Source organism: Ornithorhynchus anatinus, chromosome 4 (assembly GCF_004115215.2).
Source record: "Ornithorhynchus anatinus isolate Pmale09 chromosome 4, mOrnAna1.pri.v4, whole genome shotgun sequence".
Classification (NCBI taxonomy): Eukaryota; Metazoa; Chordata; class Mammalia; order Monotremata; family Ornithorhynchidae; genus Ornithorhynchus; species Ornithorhynchus anatinus.
Genome location: NC_041731.1, coordinates 79,642,889 through 79,667,341, shown reverse-complemented (window position 1 = coordinate 79,667,341; position 24,453 = coordinate 79,642,889). Strand labels below are relative to the sequence as shown.

Here is a 24,453-nt window from a genome sequence, read left to right as displayed (position 1 = left end):
TAACAAGCTTACAGTCTAGCGTGCACGTACAGAACAGAAAACAACAGAAGTGCACAGAACAGAGACAGGAAATAACTGCAAGGCATATATTTTGAAATGTTTAAATTCTACAAATACTTCATTCATTTGGGCCTGTTCAAAAAATGCCATTTTAAAAAACCGAAACATTTTGTCCATTTTTTCTTTTCTATTTACCCTTTTCAACTGTTCTGTTCTCTCTAAGTCTACTCACCACCCCAAACTAATCACGACTGCCAGTAACCTGAATGACATTCCCTGCATCTTAACTTCAAAAGCATTTATTGACAGCTAGCAGCGTGGCTCAGTGGAAAGAGCCTGGGCTTCGGAGTCAGAGGTCATGGGTTCGACTCGTGGCTCTGCCACTTGTCAGCTGTGTGACTGTGGGCAAGTCACGTCACTTCTCGGTGCCTCAGTTACCTCATCTGTAAAATGGGGATTAACCGTGTGCCTCACGTGGGACAACCTGATGACCCTGTATCTACCCCAGCGCTTACAACAGTGCTCTGCACATAGCGCTTAACAAATACCAACATTATTATTATTATTAGCAGCAGTATTAGTCAATCGAATTTCAGTCAGTCATATTTATTGAGCACTAACTGTGTGCACAGCACAATACTAAGGGCTTGGGAGGGTACAATGAAACAATAAACGACCACATTCCCTGCCCACAACAAGCTTATAGTCTAAAGTATTCGTATTTATTGAGCACAAACTTGCTGCAGTACTAGGGGCCTGGGAAATGAGGAATAAAAAAGAGACATGTTCCCTGCCCACAAAGAGCTGACACCCTGATGGAGGAGATGAACATAAAAAACGTTTTCTGGAATAGTCAGAATAAATAATTGAATTTACATTTGTATAAACATATATACCAGAGTATTAAGGATGGGTAGAAATTAAATTCATAAGTGCCTAGAGTTAGCTGATGAATTTATACAACTTTGGGTGCTAGGAAATTAATCAAGGAAGCTTCATTGGAGGATACGGGATTTTAAGAGAGCTCTGCAATATGGGATGAGTTGTGCTCTGTCTGATTTGGTAAGGGAGGAAGTTTGAATCATGAACAAAGGGTGAAAACAGGAGAGTTGAGAGTGAGAAAGAGCTAGAAAGCTGGCTTGGGAAGAAAGTGAATTGGAGAATAGAAGGTGACAAAAGGAGGTAAGTAAGGAGAGATGAGCTGGTGGAGAGCTTTGAAGCCTAATGGGAGATTTCGTTCCACTTGGAGAGATGCAAGAAGTCAGTGGAAGGTTTTGATGAGAGGCAAGAGATGAGTCAAGGAACATTTCCAGAAGATGATCCCTGAGGCAGTGTTTAGCAAAGATCGGAGACGGAAGATGTTACAGGCAGAAAGATCGGCGATGCAGCTGATGTAATAGTCAGAAAGACTTCGGTTCTAATCCTGGTTCTGCCGCTTCCCTGCGGTGTGACCTTGGGCAAGTAACATCACTTTTCTGTGCCTCAGTTACCTCATCTGCAAAATGGGGGTGAAGACTGTGAATTCTACGTGGGACAGGGACTGTGTCCAACCTGGTTAATTTGTATCTACCCCAGCACCTACTAAGTGCTAAACAAACCTTGACTCTATTTATTGCCATTGTTCTTGTCTGTCCGTCTCCCCGCATTAGATTGTAAGCCCGTCAAACAGCAGGGACTGTCTCTATATGTTGCCGACTTGTTCATTCCAAGCGCTTAGTACAGTGCTCTGCACATAGTAAGTGCTCAATAAATACTATTGAATGAATGAATGAATGAATAAAAAATATTCCATTTGTTTTATGACCACAATTTGACCCAGGAGATGTTGCATATGTTGTAGCTTAAATGTGACAGTTGAAAAAACAGCAAGAAGTTGAGGTTATGGGATTTTAGGCCAGGGAGAATAGAAGTTTTATTGACTAACATGGGAAAATCAGGAAGAGAGGAGTCTGTTATAGACACATTGGGTTGACTACTCGTCAAGATGTCCAAGTGGAAACGTTCGGGAGTCAAGGCGAGGTTTAGGCTCGCAGGTCAGTTGAGAGTTCAGGGCTAGGGGGATTTGGGAGTCATCTGCATGGAGACGCTACCTGAAACCATGTGAGTGGACAAATTCCTCATCAGAGGGAGTGTAGAAGACCCAGAAGAAAGTCTATGAGGACAAGGCAAAGGAGGAGCCAATGCAGAGGTAGGAAACCTGTTTACTCTGGGGATTCCTGGTTCCCACGCACTCCTTGACACATTCATTCATTCAATCGTATTTATTGAGCACTTACTGTATGCAAAGCACATACTAAGTGCTTGGAAGAGTATGCTATAACAACAAACAGACATATTCCTGCCCACAACGAGCTCACAGTCTAGAGGGGGAGCGTGGATCCTTCCCCCACCCAAATCCAGCAAATCGCAGTTCTCGCCATATTCAAAATCCTCCTGAAGTCCTACCTACTCCTAGAAGGCTTCCCTGATAAGTTCCCAATACCCTAAATCACAGCACTTAACACAACACCATTAGCAATGACTTTCACCCACCTTCAACATTAATGCACGTTCAATCACACATCAAATTATTTACTTCACTTATTCATTCCTGACAAACTGGTGCCATTAGCTGTTATGCCCTCCTGCTGCTATGATTTGTAAACTAATTATTTCTGCTGGCCTCCCCCATTATACTGTAAATCCGTCAAGACCCTGGACTGTGTCTTTCACTTCTTCTGTACTTAAGTGCTTGGCACATTTCTCTGCACACGGTAGGCATTCAAGAAATATTCCTGATTGATGATCTTAATCTATACGCCTCAAGTGTTGAATGTACTGATATATTAGCAGACTAACATAAGGTTGGAAAAGACCTTTTAACAAAAACACTTCATCCAATTTAAAAATTTTTTCAATCGCCCAAGATAATGGTATTTGTTAAGCGCTTACTATGTGCAGAGCACTGTTCTAAGCGCTGGGGTAGATATAGGGTAATCAGCTTGTCCCACGTGAGGCTCACAATATTCATCCCCATTTTACAGACGAGGGAACTGAGGCACAGAGAAGTTAAGTGACTTGCCCACAGTCACACAGCTGACAAGTGGCAGAGCCAGGATTCGAACTCGTGACCTCTGACTCCCAAGCCCGGGCTCTTTTCCACTGAGCCACGCTGCTTCCCACTGTACCTTAAAAGCTATATTATGTGCCACCTTTTAAAAAGGCTAAAAGTTAAAAAGTGATTAAATCTTTAAGTGGTCATAACAGTTTTAATGACACCTTTTATGTTACGCTGATTATATCACATCAGTGGAATAGCATGAAACCTTTCTTGAGTAAGAGCCTCAGGCAGCGAAATTACAGAATTTTGTTTTACTATTTTATTGATGATGACGGTATTTTATTGAAATACTGACGTCTATGTTTCAAACGCAGCTGGCAACTTTGATTTATAACTTACAAATGATCTTACCTGAACCTTTTTTAAAGCTACAGGTACCCCATCCAAAAGACAGGTAGCTCTGTAAACTTCACTGAACTGTCCACGCCCAATCTTCTTTTCTATTCGAAAGTTGGCTAATGTATTGTAGCCCATGTCCGGTCGTAAAGCTTTCTGCAAGAGAAAAGTAGGAAACAGTTGTAAACCCCAGAATAAATGAAGAAATAACAGTAATTTTTCATCGGACGTAATCACATTCTCACCAGTACAACTGTTCAGACAACAGTTCCCTGCTGCTCTGAAATTTACTGTGAAGTTGATAAATTCCAAGTATGCTCACTCCCTGACTATGTTTGATGTGCAAACTCAATTATGAACCGAGTCCAAGGTAGTACCGAAATCCAAATCGAAATCCCTCTATAATAATAATAATGTTGGTATTTGTTAAGCCCTTACTATGTACAAAGCACTGTTCTAAGCTCTGGGGGGGATACAAGGTGATCAGGTTGTCCCACATGGGACTCACAGTCTTCACCCCCATTTTACAGATGAGGTAACTGAGGCCCAGAGAAGTTAAGTGATCTGCCCAAAGTCACACAGCTGACAAGCGGCAGAGCCGGGATTAGAACCCATGACCTCTGACTCCCAAGCCCGTGCTCTTTCCACTGAGCCACGTTGCTTCTCTATCTGACCACAACCTTCTCACCAGTCTTCTCTCCCACACACCTCCTCTCTGCAAATCTATGCTGTTTCCCAACAGAGACTTCCAATTTTTAGGTCCCATCTAATTTTAATCTGAATGATTAAAAAGCAATCATTCAGTCATAATTATTGAGCATTACTGTGGGCAAAGCACTGCAGTAAGTACTTGGGAGAGTACAATATAACAACAGACACATTCCCTGCCCACAGCGAGCTCCCAGTCTAGCTCCCAGTCTACCCTTCTTTTGTAGAGAAGCAGCGTTGGCTCAGTGGAAAGAGCACGGACTTTGGAGTCAGAGGTCATGAGTTTGAATCCCAGCTCTGCCACCTGTCAGCTGTGTGACTGTGGGCAAGTCACTTAACTTCTCTGGGCCTCAGTTACCTCATCTGTAAAATGGGGATGAAGACTTGTGAGCCCCACGTGGGACAACCTGATTCCCCTGTGTCTACCCCAGCGCTTAGAACAGTGCTCTGCACATAGTAAGCGCTTAACAAATACCAACATTATTATTATTATTACTTAAGTGCTTAGCATATTTCTCTGCACACAGTAGGCGTTCAAGAAATACTCCTGATTGATGACCTTAATCTATACACCTCAAGTGTTGGCTGTAACAACACATTTGCAGACTGTGTTCACTAATGTAAGGTTGGGAAAAGCTTTTCAACAAAAACATTTCATCTAATTTACAGACTAGGAGTGAGAAGCAGCCAGGCCTAGTATAATACACACAGAACTAGGAGTCAGGAGTCCTGGGTTCCCATCCAGCTCTGTCACTTGCCTGCTGGGTGACTTAGGGAAAGTCACTTAACATCTCTGTTCCTCAGTTTAAAATGGGGTTAAATACCCATTCTCCCTCCGATTTAGAATGTGAGCCCCATGTGGTACATCGACGGAGTCCAACCTGATTAGTTTGAATCTACCACAGCACTCGGAACAGGGCCTGGAACACAGTAAACCCTTACAAGAACTGCATCTGATTTGATTGTATTGTATACGCTCTAGCACTTACAACAGTGCTTAGTACATAGTGTTTAACAAGAAACAGTGCTATCGTTAGTAGTAAAATTAATAGACGTACTGTTCCACATGACCCTTCCACTGACCATTTTCTATCACTCCTCAACTCCACTGACCTCCTGCTCCAACCCACCTCACCCCCTCACCAACTTGGACACACACTCGATCTTATCATCTCTAGCCACTGCACAGTCTCTACCCTCACCACCTCTGAAACCCCTCTATCTGACCACAACCTTCTCACCAGTCTTCTCTCCCACACACCTCCTCTCCACAAATCTGTGCTGTTTCCCAAAAGAGACTTCCAACCTTTTGGCCCCATCTAATTTTCTCAATTCATCAAGCCCCATTTAGCCTCCATACCCAAACTACCTTACCTTGATGACCAAATTGACGCTCTCGACACCACCCTCTGTGCTGAACTCAACTCAACTCACCGCGCCCCATCCCTTTGTCGATTTCATACCACTAACCCACAGTCCTGGATCACCTCCACAGTCCACCTCCTTCGCCCTAGAGGAGCACAGGGCGCTGCTGGTGGAAATCTAGACATCAGGCTGACTTCATCCACCTCAAGTTTATCCTTGTGTGCTTTAACTTTGGCCAGCAAAATTGTTTCTCCATCTTTACTGACACCCATGCCCATCGCTCTCACCAGTTGTTCCACACTTTTAACTCCCTCCTCAAACCTTGTGTCTCCCGGCCTCCCTCATCCTTTGTCCCTAAAGACTTGGCCATCTACTTTATTGAGAAAATTGACACAACCAGGCGTGAGCTCCCTAAAATCCCCCCACTGCTTCTATGTCCGTCCTCCATCCTGCCCCTTCTTCAATTCATCCATTCCTCCCAGCGGCAGGAGACCTCCTGCCTCCTCTCAAAATCCCACCCTCTCCACCTGCGCATCCGACCCCAATCCTTCACACTTTATCAAAACACTTGCTCCCTCCCTTCTTCCGGCGCTGCCAACTGCCAACTTCAACTTTTCGCTCTCCAAAGGCTTCTTCCCCACTGTCCATGTCTTCACTATCCTAAAAAATCCTCCCTTAACCCTTCGGGTCCCTCCAGTTATTGCCCCATCTCCTTCCTATCATTCCTCTCCATACTCCTTGAGTGCATTTTTTATACCTGCTGTCTCAAGTTTCTCTCTTCCAATTCTCTCCTTGACCCCCACAATCTGACTTCCATCCCCTTCACTCCACAGAAACTGCCCTCTTGAAGGTCACCAATGATCTCTTCCTCGCCAAATCAAATAGCCTGTTTCCATCCTAATGCTCCTCAACTGCTCAGCTGCCTTCGACACTGTCAACCACTCCCTTCTCCTGGAAACATTATCCAAACTCGACTTCCCTGGCACTGCCCTCTTCTGGTTCATTCATTCATTCAATAGTATTTATTGAGCGCTTACTATGTGCAGAGCACTGTACTAAGCGCTTGGACTGTGGTTCTCCTCCTACCTCTCTGGCTTCTCATTCTCAGACTCTTTCACGGGTTCCTCCTCTGCCTCCCACCCCTTAACTGTGGGAGTCCCTCAGGGTTCAGTTCTGGGTCGCCTTCAATTTTCCATCTACACCCACTCCCTCGGAGAACTCATTCACTCCTGTGGCTTCAACTACCACCTCTATGTGGATGATACCCAAATCTACATCTCCAGCCCTGATCTCTCTCCCTCTCAACTTTCCTCCTACCTTAGAGACATCTCTACTTGGATGTTCTCCAGTCATCTCAAACTTAGCATCTCTAAAACAGAACTACTCATCTTCCCTCCCAAACTCTGTCCTTCCCACGACTTTCCCATCACTGAAGACAGAACCACCACCCTTCCTGTCTCACAAGCCTGTAACCTTGGTGTGATCCTTGACTCCTCTCTGTCATTCAACCCACAGATTCAATCCAACACTAAATCCTGTCGGATCCACCTTCACAACATCACTAACATCCGCCCGTTCCTCTCCATCCAAACTGCTATCATGTTAATCCAATCATTTATCCTACCACACCATGATTACTGTATCGGCCTCCTTGCTGACCTCCCAGCCTCCTGTCTATCCCCACTCCAGTCCATACTTCACTCTGCTGTCTCGATCATTTTTCTACAAAAACGTTCAGGCCACGCTTTCCCACTCCTCAAGAAATTCCAGGGGTTGCCCATCCACCTCTGCATCCAACAGAAACTCCTCACCACTGCCTTTAAAATACTCAATCACCTTGCTCCCTCCTACTTCGTCTCGGGATACTACAGGATCTCACATCCTCTTCTTGGGTGCGGGAGTCAAGATAAAAATACGTGTGCTCAGGTTAATTTGTAATGAACATAACATAATTTCAGGTATTTAACACATGGGGTGAACAGTGATGTGGAATTTTTGATATATAATGGATTCAATGAATCAACACAGACTAAGGTTTTCCCGATCAGTTAGCTCCTGTTTCATAAATTTCAAAATTTACGGATACATGATTTAGTTCGGTTCCGCTTCAAACGGTGAAGGGAAAAAGATTGCTTAAAACTTGACAGATTTCACTTCGAGTGTGTCGGCACATGGAAATGAAAACCTTCCTCACCCCAAACAACCAAATCAAGATTCGCTTTTGACTGAGAAGGCACTGTGTGCTTCCCGAAGAGCAGAATATAGCTTCATTAGAACAGCGATAGAGTACGAGTTCTGAATATGTTCCATCTGAATGGGGAATCGCATCTTCTGTCTGCACAGTAACTTGACAAATATTAGCGTGAACTACTAAGGCAGTGTGACAACCGCATGCTGAGAGCAAAGTCTCACTAATGTGTTTTGGCATGCAGGTTTGTAATCACACATTTACATATGCAATGACCTACATTTGCATGTCAGATCACACACTGTCTTGCTTTATTAAGACCGGGCACCTCCCTGTGCTTAGCGGCCAGAGTGGCGAGAGAAGGCCAGAGGGCGGTGTTTTTTGGCAGTTGAGGGATGAACTGCCATGGAGGATTAGGTTGATATCGCCTGAGCATTAGACACTTCATTAGAGGTAATCTGTTTAACAGTGGGCAGTGTATGTAAACTTCACAGCCCATTTGCGACACCTCTCCCCCCCTCCATGGCCTCTCTTCAAAGGGCAGCGTGGATGAGTGACAGCTGGTCTCATCTGCTCCCTTGTCCTGTCATACAATTTAGATGTGGAGAGCTGACGTGAGAAGGAACATAACTGCACATCTTTAACCACCACTTGGTCTCTCCTTGCCAAACTGCAATTTAGAAAGCAATAAACTCGTGTCCGATGTGGGGTCTCTTTCGGCTTAAAGAGGAGGAGACGAACATTAAACATCCCATTGCATTCTGAGCGAAGAATAAATGTGGGAGTCCTCCTCTTTGATGAGTTACCGTTTCTACAAAATTTACAACTTTATTAAGTATCTTAATCTTTCAAGTTTATCCTTTGTTTTAGAAAGACCTCAAGAATGGGGCTATCTTTTTGAAACTATTGTCCACTTTCATTCATTCATTCAATAGTATTTATTGAGAGCTTATTATGTGCAGAGCACTGTACTAAGCGCTAGGAATGGACAAATAGGCACCAGATAGAGACGGTCCCTGCCCACTGACGGACTTACAGTCTAATCGGGGGAGACAGACAGACAATGCAATAGCAATAAATAGAATCAAGGGGACCATTACATCTCATTAACAAAATAAATAGGGTAATAAAAAATATATACAAATGAGCGGAGGAGCACAATGCTGAGGGGAGGGGAAGGGAGAGGGGGAGGAGCAGAGGGAAAGGTGGAGAAAAGGGGGCTTAGCTGAGGGGAGGTGAAGTGGGGAGGAAGAGAGGCAGCAGAGGGAGCAGAGGGAAAAGGGGAAGCTCAGTCTGGGAAGGCCTCTTGGAGGAGGTGAGCTCTCAGTAGGGCTTTGAAGAGGGGAAAAGAATGAGTTTGGCAGAAGTGAGGAGGGAGGGCATACCAGGACAGCGGGAGGACGTGGCCCGGGGGTCGACGGTGGGATAGGCGAGAACGGGGTCGGTGAGGAGGGCGGCAGAGGAGTGGAGCGTGCGGGGTGGGCAGTAGAAAGAGAGAAGGGAGGAGAGGTAGGAGGGGGCAAGGGGATGGAGAGCTTTGAAGCCAAGAGTGACGAGTTTTTGTCTCAGGCGAAGGTTGATAGGCAACCGCTGGAGGTTTTTGAGGAGGGGAGTGACATACCCAGAGCATTTCTATAGGAAGATGATCCGGGCAGCAGAAAGAAGAATAGACTGGAGTGGGGAGAGACAGGAGGAAGGGAGATCAGAAAGAAGGCTGACACAATAATCCAGTCGGGATATTATGAGAGCTCGTACCGGTATGATAACCGTTTGGGTGGAGAGGAAAGGGCGGATCTTGGCGATATTGTAAAGGCGAGACCGGTAGGCCTTGGGGACGGATCGGATGTGTGGGGTGAACGAGAGAGCTGAGTCAAAGATGACACCGAGGTTGCGGGCCCGAGAGACGGGAAGGATGGTCGTACCATCCAGAATGATAGGGAAGTCAGGAAGAGGACAGGGCTTGGGAAGGAAGATGAGGAGCTCAGTTTTGGACATGTTGAGTTTTAGGTGGCGGGCAGACATCCAGGTAGAGACGTCTTGGAGGCAGGAGGAGATACAAGCCTGAAGTGAGGGGGAGAGGATGGCACAGAGATGTAGATCTGTGTGTCATCTGCATAGAGATGATAGTCGAAGTCGTGAGAGCTGATGAGTTCGCTGAGGGAGTGAGTTTAGATGGAGAACAGAAGAGGGCCAAGAACTGACCCTTGAGGAACCCCAACAGTTAGAGGGTGGGAGGGGGAGGAGGAGCCTGCGAAAGGAGACCGAGAATGAACGGCCAGAAAGATAAGAGGAAACTTTCAAGTTTGGACACTGCTTACAACTGAAACTCACTGAAATCAATGAGAATTAAAGTAGCAGATATAAAAGCCAAGTAGAATCACACCTTCCTGATTCCATTAACGTTGGGCAAGCTGGATATCGCTCTTTTCCGTGCTTACTGGAATGGTCGATTTTTCTTCTCACTGCTTTTTTTTAATGAGACTAGCAGTTAAACCACACATACACACAGACACAAGCACAGACACACCCTCCCTTCATCGGCCAATTACAGAGTCAGGTGGTGATCAGACAGACTGCAAGAGGCGAAGTAAATAGTATACTTCGCTCTCTGGGCCTTTGCTAGAGCCTCATATTCTTGGGCCATAGTATCCCAATACACATATATTGGATTTGCTCTGTCTGATAGTAACACCCTCCGGAAAAACCCACCAAGTGATGGGGGTGGCAAAAGTGGTCACTTGTCCCCTCATTCCCAGGAATTCAGTAATTTCTCTAGGAACTCAAATATATTTTTTCATTCTTAGCTCAATGGGGTCAATCCTGGCCTGGTGATCCCTTTAAACACCTAACTTCACTGTGGCTCGGTTTCTTAATCTAAAATTACTAGGAATTCATTCATTCACTCATTTATTCAATCAGACTTATTGAGCACTTACTATGTGCAAAGCATTCATTCGTTCATTCAATCGCATTCATTGAGCACTTATTTGTGGGCAAAGCACTGAACTAAGAGCTTGGGAGGAAAGAGCACGGGCTTTGGAGTCAGGGCTCATGAGTTCGAATCCCAGCTCTGCCACTTGTCAGCTGTGTGACTGTGGGCAAGTCACTTAACTTCTCTGTGCCTCAGTTCCCTCATCTGTAAAATGGGGATGAAGACTGTGAGCCCCACGTGGGACAACCTGATTCCCCTATGTCTACCCCAGCGCTTAGAACAGTGCTCGGCACATAGTAAGCGCTTAACAAATACCAACATTATTATTACAATTTAACAATAAACAGACACATTCCCTGCCCACAATGAGCTTACAGTCTAGAGGGGGAGACAGACTTTAATATCAATAAATTACATTTTATTGTAATGTAGGATAAAGGAAGAGGATAAAGTGTTTAATAATGACTGAATAATCAGGATAAGCAGCTAAATTATCCTATCTTGAAAACCATATTGCTCTTTTTGCCGAACAAAAACTGGTTTCAGTAGCTTTTGTTCAATAGTATGTAATTTAAGTGTCACACAGTTATTTCATGTCCACAAGATTATTTTGTCCTTCTTTAGCTAACCAAAACACTGTAAAACTTTCTGTATAAGCACATGGCATCTTTTATAGCAGTTAAATTTGCTTGTAATATTAAGAAATGATAAACATCTATGTTCAAACCTTCGGTACTTAATACAAGCTTGATTTATTGATCATTATTGAGACATAAATAAAACGTAAACTGTTAACAACCCTCAAATGAAAGGGGAAACCATAAAACTGGATTTTTAACACTCTTCTAAAAAAAAAATTGTATCACTCAAGGCTCCTTTCTGTCACATAGGAGAAATTAATCATCACAAAGTACATTTTACCCATTAACTGACTGTGCTTATTAATTAGGGCACAGTCAATTATTAATAATAATAATTACTATTATAGTGGCATATGTTAAGCGTTAACTATGTGTCAAGCACTGTTCTAAGCACTGGGGTAGAACAGTGCTTGGCACATAGTAAGCACTTAAATACCATTATTATTATTGTTATTATTATACAACTTAATCAGGTTGGACACAATCCCTGTTTCACGTAGGGCTCAAAGTCTTAATCCTCATTTTACAGACGAGGGAACTGGGGCACAAAGAAATTAAGTGACTGGCCTGTGGTCACTGAGCAGGCAAATTATTTGATAATGCCGGGATTACATTCTTGAGGAACCCCACTACAGAACATAATATAATATTCATCCTTAACGGATGCCACGGTAATGCACCCAACTGTTTGTTTCAGCAGAGCATCATGTTCTATCCAGACAGAGGAATGAGTTTTGGGAATTAGATCTAAAACTCTTAGTGAAAACTAGGATTATGGGAGGACTAATTTACGATACACACCAGACCTGGCAAACTATTTCTGTTCCATCTGGAATACACTGGGTTCCGGGATAATTTTTTAGAGAAATTGGAAAATCTCTCTACCCACAGTGCTGAAAATTTCTTGAAATGACATAAAATTCCAGTGACCAAATTAATTTACCTAATTTGCTCTATATTTGAGTGGCAAAATATGTGCAGAGTAATAAGATGACTTGGGGTAATACTGTGATGAGAATTCTCCCTCCGAGAATTGGAAAAGTCACAGCATTGTGTCACCAGATGCTATGAAGGCACAATTATCTCTTGATAATTCCCGTATGTATCGAGGGTCAAAAAATATCACCTATGACTACCGTGTTTCCTATTCATTTGTAACACTGTAATTTAGCTTTATGTTGCAAGAGCAATTTTTCATTTTTACCATTTATTCTCATTTAGCAAATTTCTCTGGAGTAGTACTAATCTTATTCATTTCTTCATTAAAAGAAAACTTTTCAGCAATCCCCTGATTTCACCCGTAATAAAGTGCAAGTCTCTATCTATTAGGGAAGCAGCACGGCTTAGCGGATAGGGCATCGGCCTGGGAGTCAGAAGGACCTGGGTTCTGATCCTGACTCCACCACCTGTCTGTTGTGTGACCTTGGGCAAGTCACTTCACTCCTCTGCGCTTCAATTCCCGCATCTGTAAAATGGGGATGAAGACTATGAGCCCCATTTGGGACAGGGACTGTGTCCAACCTGATTAACTTGTATCTACTCCAGCAGTTAGAACTGTGCTTGGCACATAGCAAGCACTTAACAAGTTCCATTATTATTATTATCAATTTTTAAAGCTATTTTTCCAAATCCATAAGTGCAGAAGATCCCTTCTGGCTGTATGATCTACAATACCTTTCCAGGCTGAACCGCTGAATCAGTTCTCATTAGAAACTTAAGCCTACTAAATGGGGCATACACTAATAATCAAATTTTTCTATTTTAAAATCTATCTTCTTGAACCTTCTTCCACGCTAAAATGTAAATGATTTCAAATATGGCACGCCAGGAACCCGCAACTGAAAACCCCCTGAATATTTTAGGTTTAAATTTGTTTTTTGGGTTTTTTTGCAAATCATTGCCCAAACAACTGATGGTCGATAAAAATGATCATCTCTTACTCTGCAGAAGGAATTCAGTGAAATGCCATAGACATCTGCAATTAATGGCAACCAACTGTTCATCAACACGAAACACTTACAGAGCATTGACATTTGCGGGTTCAATCGTCAATTCTACAACATCAGTTAAGCTCAACTGAATATTGTACACCGGAAAGTATAGATTTATTTCACCTTCCTGCCGCAGAGAGAGTAGTCACTTCATAATTTACATCCAGCCTCACTCCCATTCACCGGTCATCTGGACTTACACATTAATGCTGCGATCCAGTTGTCTACAACAAAGTTGGCATTATTTATAATAGGATAAGTACCGCAAACCGCTGTTCAAAAAAAGCAAGTCGGATCCACGTTACTTCACTATTGTATAAGAGCAGTCGGGACAACTTAGATCACAGCAAAAGGAAGGATAAAGCAGATTATGAGGGACAGGGTGAGTAGGGTAGGGAAGAGAAGAGAAACATTTGGGAAAGCGGTGTGGTCTAGTGGAAAAAGCAAGGTGCTGAGAGTCAGAGGACCTGGGTTCTGGTCCCAGCTCTGCCACTTGTCCGCTGTGTGACCTTGGGCAAGTCACTTCACTTCTCTGGGCCTAGCTACCTCATCTGTAAAATGGGGATTGAGACTGTGAGGCTCACGTGGGATATGGACCATGTCCAATCTGATTAGCTTGCATCTACCCCACCGCTTAGTACAATGCCTGGTACATTCGTAAGTACTTAACAAATACCATTTAAAAAAAAAAATTCAACCAAATTCATTGATTCATTTATTCATTCAATTGAATTTATTGAGTGCTTACTGTGTGCAGAGCACTGTATAAAGAGCTTGGAAAGTACAATTCAGCAATAAAGAGTGACAATCCACCGATTAGACTGTAAACCCATCAATGGGTAGGGTTTGTCTCTATCTGTTGCCAAATTGTACATTCCAGGCGCTTAGTACAGTGCTCTGCACATAGTAAGCGCTCAATAAATACTATTGAATGAATGAATCCCTGCCCACAACAGACTTACAGTCTAGAAGGGGGGAGACAGACATCAAAACAAGTAGATGGGCACTAATATAAATAAACAGAATTATAGATATGTACATATATACACAGGTGCTTTGAGGCAGAGACAGAGCAAAGGGGGTGAGTCGGGGCAAGGGGAGGGGAAGGGGAGCAATGGGAAAGGGGGGCTTAGTCTGGGAAGGCCTCCTGGAGGAGGTGAGCTTCAATAGGGCTTTGAAGGGGGAAGTGAGTTGGGCCGATTTGACGAGGGAGGGCGTTCCAGGCCAGAGGTAGGATGTGGGTCAGTGGTCAACGGCAGGACAGGTGAGAAAGAGGCACAGTGAGAAGGTTAGCACCAGTGGAGAGGAGTGTGCGGGCTGAGATGTAGAAGAAGAGAGCCCATTGTTGGGCAGGGATTGTCTCTATCTGTTGCCGAATTGTAACATTTCAAGCTCTTAGTACAGTGCTCTGTGCACAGTAAGCGCTCAATAAATAAGATCGAATGAAGGAGAGAAGGGAGGTGAGGTAGGAGGGACCAAGGTGATGGAGAGCTTTGATGCCAATTGTGAGGGGGTTTTGCTTGATATGGTTCCCCCAGGGGGAGACTGAATCCCGTACTACACCACATCACAGCCCTCAATTCTTACAGCAGGGGTGAGGCCTTCTCCGGCACCTCACCGGGGCAGAGAAAAATCCTTCTTCATAGGTTTTCCAAGGAGGCAGAAGAGTCTCAAGTCATTGTTGAGGGGGTTGAGCCTGTAAATATAGTAGCTGCTGCTGCTGCTGCTGCTTCTCCATTTGGCCTAGTAATAATAATGTTGGTATTTGTTAAGCGCTTACTATGTGCCGAGCACTGTTCTAAGCGCTGGATGCCCCTTCTCTTTAAGACCCCATCATGGACCTGGGATGGATACATGTAAATTGTGTTGGACACAGTCACTGTTCCATTTGGGGCTCACGGTCTTCCTTTCCACTTTATAGATGAGGTAACTGAGGCGGAAGAGTGAAGTGACCTCCTCGAGGCCCCACAGGAGACAAGAGGGTAGAGCCAGGATTAGAACCCATGACCCTCTGACCCCTAGGCCAGTGCTCTAACAAGTACACTATGCTGCTTCTCTTGTGAGGCAGGAAGAGAACCACGTCCTGAAGGGCCCCTTGGCCCAGTCTGCAGTCCAATTCCCATTCCCAGCTTGGTCCCAGGATATTTTCACAGATGTTTCTCTTCCTGCTGCCTAAGCAAATGTGCCATCCACCCCCCCACCCCAAACCCAACCTCTCATTTGGGGTGGAGTAAGTGCTACTCACACCTCCTGCAGAACCTTCCAGATTTTACCAGAAAACCTGGGGGATTCATTCATTCATTCAATCGTATTCACTGAGCGTTTACTGTGTGCAAAGCACTGTACTAAGCACTGAGCTTTCCCCACCTCACACCAGAAGCACCCCTGGTCCTTGCTGTCAATGGCTCTGCCTACATTAGAGTTCACTATGGCTACCATGGGTCTGACCCAAATAAATGTCCACAGCCGTTTCAGGATATCCAACTGGGAAGGATGGAAGGATTGCCCTTTTGGAGAAAGAATCCTTGCCGCGAACTAACTGCCATCTGCCAGCTCCAGGAAACAAGGATGGCTTTTAAGAGCTAATCTGTTTTTTAGCGGATTTACTGTCGTTCACCAGTTTAGGTCTCTTAACTGTCTCCTCCTGCCCTTCCCATGTAATTCTGTCATGGTGAAAATTTCACTATGAATTCTGCCCATCTACTATTCTGCCCATCTACTGTTATTCAAGTCATCTGTCCGTCCCATATGTTAAGTACCGTTTGGCGGACAAAAATTTAACACATACTCCATCAATAGTTCTTTCATATTTGGGAAGCCATAACCTCATTCAAAAGCATCCTTTATTTCTGACGAATGAATTATGGATTCGGTCATCTGGCACCTTACAAAAATGATTTCACCAGATCACCCTGCCAAGCCAAACAAGCACACTAGCTTCCATAAAATGAATTCCAGGAAAGAATTCGGTTACTGCCATCCCATTACTGGGAGACCGATTCACAAAGGTCCCTCTGCCCATCCTGAGGCCACAGAAACCCACACTCGAAGTCGCTCGTTAGAACAATCGGGAAATGACCAGTTTCTGTTTGGCTTGGGAACCTTGTATTGATCAGTGTGGCCACCTTCATGAGCATGTTATAAGAACTTAAGCTCTGCTATACTGAGCCAGACCGAGAGTCCAACGGGTCTCGTGTTTTCTCTCAGCCAGCAGCTGAGCCAATTATCAGAATTTATATACTTTCCTGACTGCAGAGAGGCGGTGACCTCCGCCTCGCTATCTTTCCTGTGCTCCTCATCACTGCTCTCATTCTATTCTAATCCCGGCTCTGTCACTTGCCAGCTGTGTGACTTTGGGCAGGTCACTTCACTTCTCTGTGCCTAACTCATCTGCAAAATGGGGATTAAGACTGTGAGCCCCACGTAGGACGACCTGATTACCTGACGACCTGATTACCTTGTACCTACCCCACTGCTTAGAAAAGTGCTTGGCACATAGTAAACACTTAACAAATAACAAATACCAACAAATACCATCATCATTATTCCCAGAGCATACCCAAACCGCTGTCGTTGCCTAAAAATGCGGCTCAAGCTAGCACTGATTCAGAGGCAGGGAGACGGGCTCAAGTCTCTACCAGAGAAGCAACATGGCATAGTGGATAGAGCACAGGCCTGAGAGTCAGAGGGTCACGGGGTCTGATCCTGGCTCTTGTATGCTGTGGGATCTTGGGAAAGTCACTTCACTTCTCTGTGCCTCACTTACCTCATCTGGAAAACTGGGATTAAGACTGTGAGCCTGATGTGGGACAAGAACTGCATCCAACCCAATCTGCTTGTATTCCCCCTAGCACTTAGTACAGTGCCTGGCACATAGTAAGCACTTAATAAATACTGTAATTATTATTACTATTATTACTATCGGGGCTGCCTCTGAGGGCTCGTAGCCTCAGCCCTTCCTTCTACCTCCCCACCAGGACCGCTGCACATCACTGCGACTGGATTGGACATGGACTCTCTTCAACAGAGCTATATATTCTTTTGGTAATGTCCTGCAAAATAATCATTCAAAAATATCTGAACAACTTTGTTTCATTTTGCCTCCGCCTACAACCTGGTTCCCCTTTCAGCCTTAGTCATTTTTAGATGAAGAATCTTATCCTTTCAATCTATCTTCATGTGGAAAGTACTCCCATCTCCTCGATCATTTTAGGCGCCCTTCTCTAAATGATTTCTAGCTCGTTCACAGTCTTCCCAAAATAAGGTAAGCAGACCTGCATGCAGTAACCCAGGTCTGGATGCAACGTAGTTTTAGGGTGGTTTTTTTGGGGTGAGTTTTTTTTTTAAATCATGGGTTTTTGCTAATAATTTTTGGTAGCACCCAGCAATTTGGCTGACACTACTCAGTGAAATGATATTTGACAGAACAATCAACGATGGCCCGAAGATCTCTTCCCTGAGTCATGACTGATAGCTCAGAGCCCTTTGTATAGTTGTAATTTACATCATTCTCCCCTACATGTACTATCTTGCTCGTTCTAAAGCTCATTTGCCATTTTTCCACTCATGTTGTGGGCAAAAAATGTGCCTGTTATATTGTGCTGGACTCTCCCAAGAGTTTAGTTCAGTGTTCTGCACACAGTCCGAGCTCAAAAGGTACAATTGAGTGAATAAGCTTTGAGATCTTTCAGTAGTTATTCCCGTCAGTCCAGCACTTCAGCACCTGGAAGACTTTAGTGTCAGCTGAAAACCTAGAGATTGCTTGCTCACACCCTCCTCTGGATCATTTAAAATAATGTTTCCCATGGAGATGGGAAAAGGGGGGGGGGGGGGTAGGGGGACACCTCACAGTTTGCTCAATTCTAACCATAAAAGGAACAATTTATCCTTTTGTTTCATATCTTCGAGGCTGTATCAGATTGCGTTCCTTCTTATGGACAGGCAATGTGTTTTACGGTTCTTTGTACTTTCCTAAGTGCTACGCACGGTACATGGCACTCAAGAGATGTTCAATAATAAAAATAATAATTGTGGAATTTGTTCAGTGTTTACTATATGCCAGGCACTGTACTAAGCACTGGAGTGGATACAAGATAATTGGGCCGAACACACTCCATGTCCCACATAGGGCTCACAATCTTAATCCCCATTTTACAGATGAAGTAACTGAGGCACAGAAAAATTAAGTGACTTGCCCAAGGTCATACAGCAGGCAACTGGCAGAGCTAGAATTGGAAAGCTGGAATTAGAAACCAGGTCCTTCTGACTTCCTTCTGACGGGCCTAGGAGCCAGAAGATCATGGGATCTAAATCCGGCTCTGCCACTAGTCTGCTGGGTGACCTTGGGCAAGTATCTTCATTTCTCTGTGCCTCAGTTACCTCTTCTGTAAAATGGGGATTGAGACTGTGACCCCCATGTGGGACAGAGTCTGGGTCCAACCCGATTTGCTTGTATCCACCTCAGAGCTATTACAATGCCTGGCACATAGTAAGTGCTTAACAAATACCACATTTATGATTATTATCATTATTATTCTAGTCCTGTGCTCTATCCACTTGGCTGTGCTGCTTCTCCTACCACTACTACATAACAGAAAATGATCTTCAATCTCAAAAGTACCACAGTTTCAAAAGAACTTCTGATGAAGAATATGCCAAAGTATTTTTGAAAATGTGGTAACATTACCCACCATTCATAGTCACAGGCTTACTGACCCTTCAAAAAATTCCAGCAGATTAGTAAACCATGATTTCCCCTTACAGAAACCACAGTGTCTTTCCCTCAAATAGTTGAATTTATGGATAAAATCCACAATTCTCTTTTATTATAGCTATTTAGAATAACAGCAGGAGACAGCTGGACATAATCAAATGAGAAAATGTGGCTCTCTCTACTGTGAAGGTAGCTACAACTATAGCCACCCTTCATTACCAAAAATTTGTAACAAGCTACTAAATAAAGTGTTCCTAGAACAACTTTCTAAAACAATTTCACTCAAAATGGATAGCTCTTCTTCAAGAGATGTAACTTCAGAAAACATTTAACGCTATAGCTATTCGAACTTATTTTAATATAACAATTAGAAGACTGTAATTTAGTTTAGAAGCAATGTTTAGAAGCAGCATAGTTTAGGGGAAAAAACATGGGCTTGGGAGTCAGAGGTCGTGAGTTCTAATCCCGACTCCGCCACTTGTGTGACTTTGGGCAAGTCACTTCACTGTGCCTCAGTTACCTCATCTGGAAAATGGGGATTAAGACTGTGAGCCCCATGTGGGACAACCTGTTTACCTTGTATCTAACCCAGCACTTAGAACAGTGCTTGGCACGTAGCACTTAACAAATACCATCATTATTATTAGGTAGGAATCATTCATTCATTCAATAGTATTTATTGAGCGCTTACTATGTGTACAGCACTGTACTAAGCGCTTGTAATGTACAGATAGAGACAGTCCCTGCCCTTTGACGGGCTTACAGTCTAATTGGGGGAGACGGACAGACAAGAACAATAGCAATAAATAGAATCAAGGGGATGAACATCTCATTAAAACAATAGCAAATAAATCATGTAGTACAAGTATACTAGTCTAATAGAGAAGCAGTGTGGCTTAGTGGAAAGAGCACGGGCTTGGGAGTCAGAGGTCGTGGGTTCGAATCCCGGCTCTGTCACTTGTCTGCTGGGTGAACTTGGGCAATTCACTTAACTTCTCTATGCCTCAGTTATCTCATCTGTAAAAATTGGGATTAAAAAATCCGAGCCCCACGTGGGACAATCTGATTACCCTGTATCTCCCCCAGCGCTTAGAACAGTGCTCTGCACATAATAAACACTTAACAAATACCATAATTATTATTATAGCTAAGGTTTTCCTTCACCTGGAGATGAACTTCCACCAGCAAAATGGCTCCCCTCTCCACGAACTGTTCATCGGCAGTGGGGGAAAGATTAGAAAGATCCAGCTACTGGACATTTGGAGGGGCCAGAAACTGGTTAGGAGGGGCTAGGGAGTGAGTAAGATGACTACTTTTCTCTAAAACCACGCCAGCCTTCTACCTGCTCTCTGCCACATTCCCTCATCTAATCCCCTCCTGTTCAAACATTTCCACTCTTGTTGCCTGCAACCGTGCCATGGTTTCATGGCTAATGGGGAAGCAGCGTGGCTCAGTGGACAGAGCCCGGGCTAGGGACGCAGAGGCCATGGGTTCTAATCCTGGCTCTGCCACTTGTCTGCTGTGTGAATTTGGGCAAGTTGCTTCACTTCTCTGTGCCTCAGTTAGCTCATCTGTAATATGGGGATTAAAACCGTGAGTGAGACCCATCGTGGGACAACCTGAAGCAGCATGGTTTAGAGGAAAGAGCCCGGGCTTGGGAGTCAGAGGACGTGGGTTCTAATCCCGGAACCGCCACTTGTCTGCTGTGTGACCTTGGGCAAGCCACTTAACTTCTCTGTGCCTCAGTTCCCTCATCTGTAAAATAGGGATTAAAACTGTAAGCGCCCCCGTGGGACAACCTGATTACCTTGTATCTACCCCAGTGCTTAAAAGAGTGCTCGGCACAAAGTAAGCACTTAATAAAAACCATTATTGTCTTCTGGAGTGTGAGCCCTGTTGGGTAGTGATTGTCTCTATTTCTTGCTGAATTGTACTTTCCAAGTGCTTAGTACAATGCTCTGCACATAGTAAGTGCTCAATAAATATGACTGAATGAATGAATGAATGAATGTACTTATTTTCCCAAATTTCTGTTGCAAATTTCTGTTGCAGGAGAAGCAGCATGGCGTAGTGGAAAGAGCTTGAGCCTGGGAATCAGAAGGTCATGGGTTCTAATCCCGGATCTGCCTCTTGTCTGTTGTGTGACCTTGGGCAAGTCACTTCACTTCTCTGTGCCTCAGTTCCCTCATCTGTAAAATGGGGATTGAGACTGTGAGCCCCACATGAGACATGGACTGTGTCCAACTTGATTTGCTTGTATCCCTCCCAGCGCTTAGTACAGTGTCTGGCACATAGTAAATGCTTAACAAATAGCATAATAATAATTATTATAAATAATCCTTTTTCTGCTACAACTCTGAGGTGATTATTATATGCCACACTATATGCTATTATATTATTATATGCTATCTATATATAATGCTATATATTATATATTATATGCTATATTATTATATGCTAATAATAATATAATTATTATATGCTATCACTATAAGTAATGGTGATACTTTCAGAAAAAGAATGACAGACAAAGCTGATATTTCTCAACTTTAAGAAAAAATCCACTAAATTTTAGAAGCAGACAAATTCACAATCTTAGTTTTGTGAAAGAATAAAATGAAAAAGAAGTAACGTTGGCTATGTGATCCCTGTCTGAAATAACATGCCATATTTTTATTTTACAGTGTACTTTATACATGTTTTCACTTGTTGAAATCAGGACAGTTATACATAACACACTAAAACATCGATAAACAATTTTAAATCTTACTTTCTAAAGCTAACAAAATAAAATCATCCCTATGCTACAGACGAGAGACTACATTAGAAACATTGTGGGAAATGGGCAGGTCATTTCCTAACGTTAGACTCGCCGTCACAGGTTTTGATCTTTAAATAAAAAAAGAAAGGACAAGCCAAGAATATATAAATCACTCGCTATTATAGAAGGGAACTGGTATTTGGACACTTAAAATGTCGAATTCCAATCTTGGCTTATTCAGTTTACAGCCAGCCTTCTATTAGTATTACAAAAGTAAGAGAGTCACTCGACTAACCATATGTTGCCACATCACCCCTATTATTCAGGCCAATGGCGTGGAACAAAACAAGGAGAGATTGCCATCCCAGAGCAGAGGCTGTTCGTTCAGAGGGCTTTAAAATAATGTCACTGAGAGAGGCAACGGTTTTCAAAGACTTAATAAGCAGTGACTCCCATATCCCTTGTCAGGAAATCTTTCTTTCACTGTCTCTCACCGTCAGCCTGAATGCAAAAAGGAAAAGAAAACCTTTTCCCTTCCCGCGCCTTGCCACGGCAGCTCAAACCTGGGGTGACACTTGCCCATTTCCAACGGGGCGAGGGCTCCCCTCCACAAACACACACGGGATCGGCAAACCCTGGGAACGGTGTGAAAGGAAATGCAGAATGATTCTTCTAATTTTGAAATTTATAGTGTGCGGCAGCCCACCGTCTCATAGGAAAACAATTACTTTCATTTCTGCCTCCTACCGCCACGCCGACCTTTCCCAGTTGGCGTGTCAGTGGGAGGCAAAATGAAAGTGTTTTCTTTTCCCTTTGAAACACGAGACTGTAAAAAACTGTGAATTTCCAAATCGTCACGGCGGTGGTGTAATTTTTAAAGGCGGCTTCTTCCATTACCTTCCATTAGATACACATTTAACAGGAGATGCCAAGCATCCAAGGTGCTGCTCACCTCAACGGACAAATTTGAGATAACTCCACAACTAGATGTCTTTGGAGACTTTGGGATACCCCTGATGAAATACTCAAGAAGCTGGCATGGAATTTAAAATGTGGGCCTGTGAGCCCCTGTCAGCCCCTCGGAGGCCAGGGACTTTGTGTAATTTTCACGTGGGATTTTTTTCCCGGTGCTTAATAACGTGCTTTGCACACAGTACACACTTAATAAATGTGATTACTTTTCATTCTGACCATGAAAGGGAAAGGATCGGGGATTTCAGGAAAGAATGAGGACTGCATGGGAACAGATATCGAAGGGCAAACGGGCCAGAGACTTATCATTTGTAGCTTTTTGAGCCTTTAATGGAATCTCATTCTCTAGCTTGTAAGGTCTTATTCCGTTTTTTGGGTTTTGACTAGCACTGCTCTAAGTGTTGGGGTAGGTACAAGTTAATTAGGTTGGACACATTCTCCATCCTGCAAGGGGCTCAATCTAAGTAGGAGGGAGAATAGGCATTTAATCCCCATTTTAAAGTTGAGGAACCGAGGCAGAGAGAAGTTAAGCGACTTGCCCAAGGTGACACAGCAAACAATTGGCAGTCAGGATTAGAATCCAGGTCCTCTGACTCCCAGGCTCATGATCTTCCTATAGGCCATGGAGGGAACAAGCCTGCTATTTCTGTTGTACTCTCCCAAGAGAGTAGTACAGTGCTCTGCACGTAGTAAATGCTCAATAAATATCATTGATTGTTTGGTGGATGACCAGACTCCTCAGATGAGTAGGTATGGTAGTTTAGGTCTTACACTGTAGTGGGAGCCATTTCCCCACCATACCCATGGAGTGGGGCATGCATCTTGGCTATTACTCCTATCATTACTTCGGCTAGAGGCTAGCGTCGTATAGAGGTAGGTGTCACCCATTTTAAGAATCAAAATACCTTAGAAGAGGTCTCCATTCAGGTCACAGCTGCAGGAACCAAGACAGTTCCATGACAGATCCCAAAGGTGATTGGGAGTTCTAATAATTATAATAATGTTGGTATTTGTTAAGTGCTTACTATGTGCAGAGCACTGTTCTAAGCGCTGGGGTAGATACAGGGTAATCAGGTTGCCCCACATGAGGCTCACAGTTAATTTCCATTTTACAGATGAGGTAACTGAGGCACAGAGAAGTTAAGTGACGTCCACAGTCACACGGCTGACAAGTGGCAAAGCCGGGATTCGAACCCATGACCTCTGACTCCAAAGCCCAGGCTCTTTCCACTGAGCTACGCTGCTGGGGTGGGGGGCAGAAACAGGAGATGGCTTAGGGAAAGCAGGAGAGAAAAGAAGAAGGAGGCCAGTGGGTTAGATGCATGTGACTTTGTGCAGAGAACACAGGCTTGGGAATTAGAAGGACCTATATTCTAATCCCGGCTCTACTACTTGTCTGCTATGGGATCTTGCATCTTAAAGCTTACCTCCTCCAGTGAAGCTCACCTCCTCGAAGAGGCCTTCCCCCACCGAGCTCCCCTTTTCCCTCTGCTCCCTCTACTCGCCCCTTCACTTCTCCTCAGCTAAACCCTCTTTTCCCCCCTTTCCCTCTGCTCCTCCCCTTCTCCCTTCCCCTCCCCTCAGCACTGTACTCGTCCGCTCATCTGTATATATTTTCATTACCCTATTTATTTTGTCGATGAGATGTACATCACCCTGATTCTATTTATTTGCTGTTGTTCTAATGTGATGTTCTTCCCCTTGATTCTATTCACTCTCATCGTTCTTGTCTGTCCGTCTCCCCTG

General features: G+C 43.9%; 1 protein-coding gene across 1 annotated transcript in view; it reads right to left on the bottom strand.

Moving 5' to 3' along the window:
• NEK7 (NIMA related kinase 7) overlaps positions 1-24,453 on the bottom strand; it is a 227,255-nt gene that overhangs the window by 130,074 nt on the left and 72,728 nt on the right. The window contains 1 exon segment of the mRNA XM_029063357.1: positions 3,452-3,592. Within this exon segment, the coding sequence (XP_028919190.1) occupies positions 3,452-3,592 (141 nt within the window).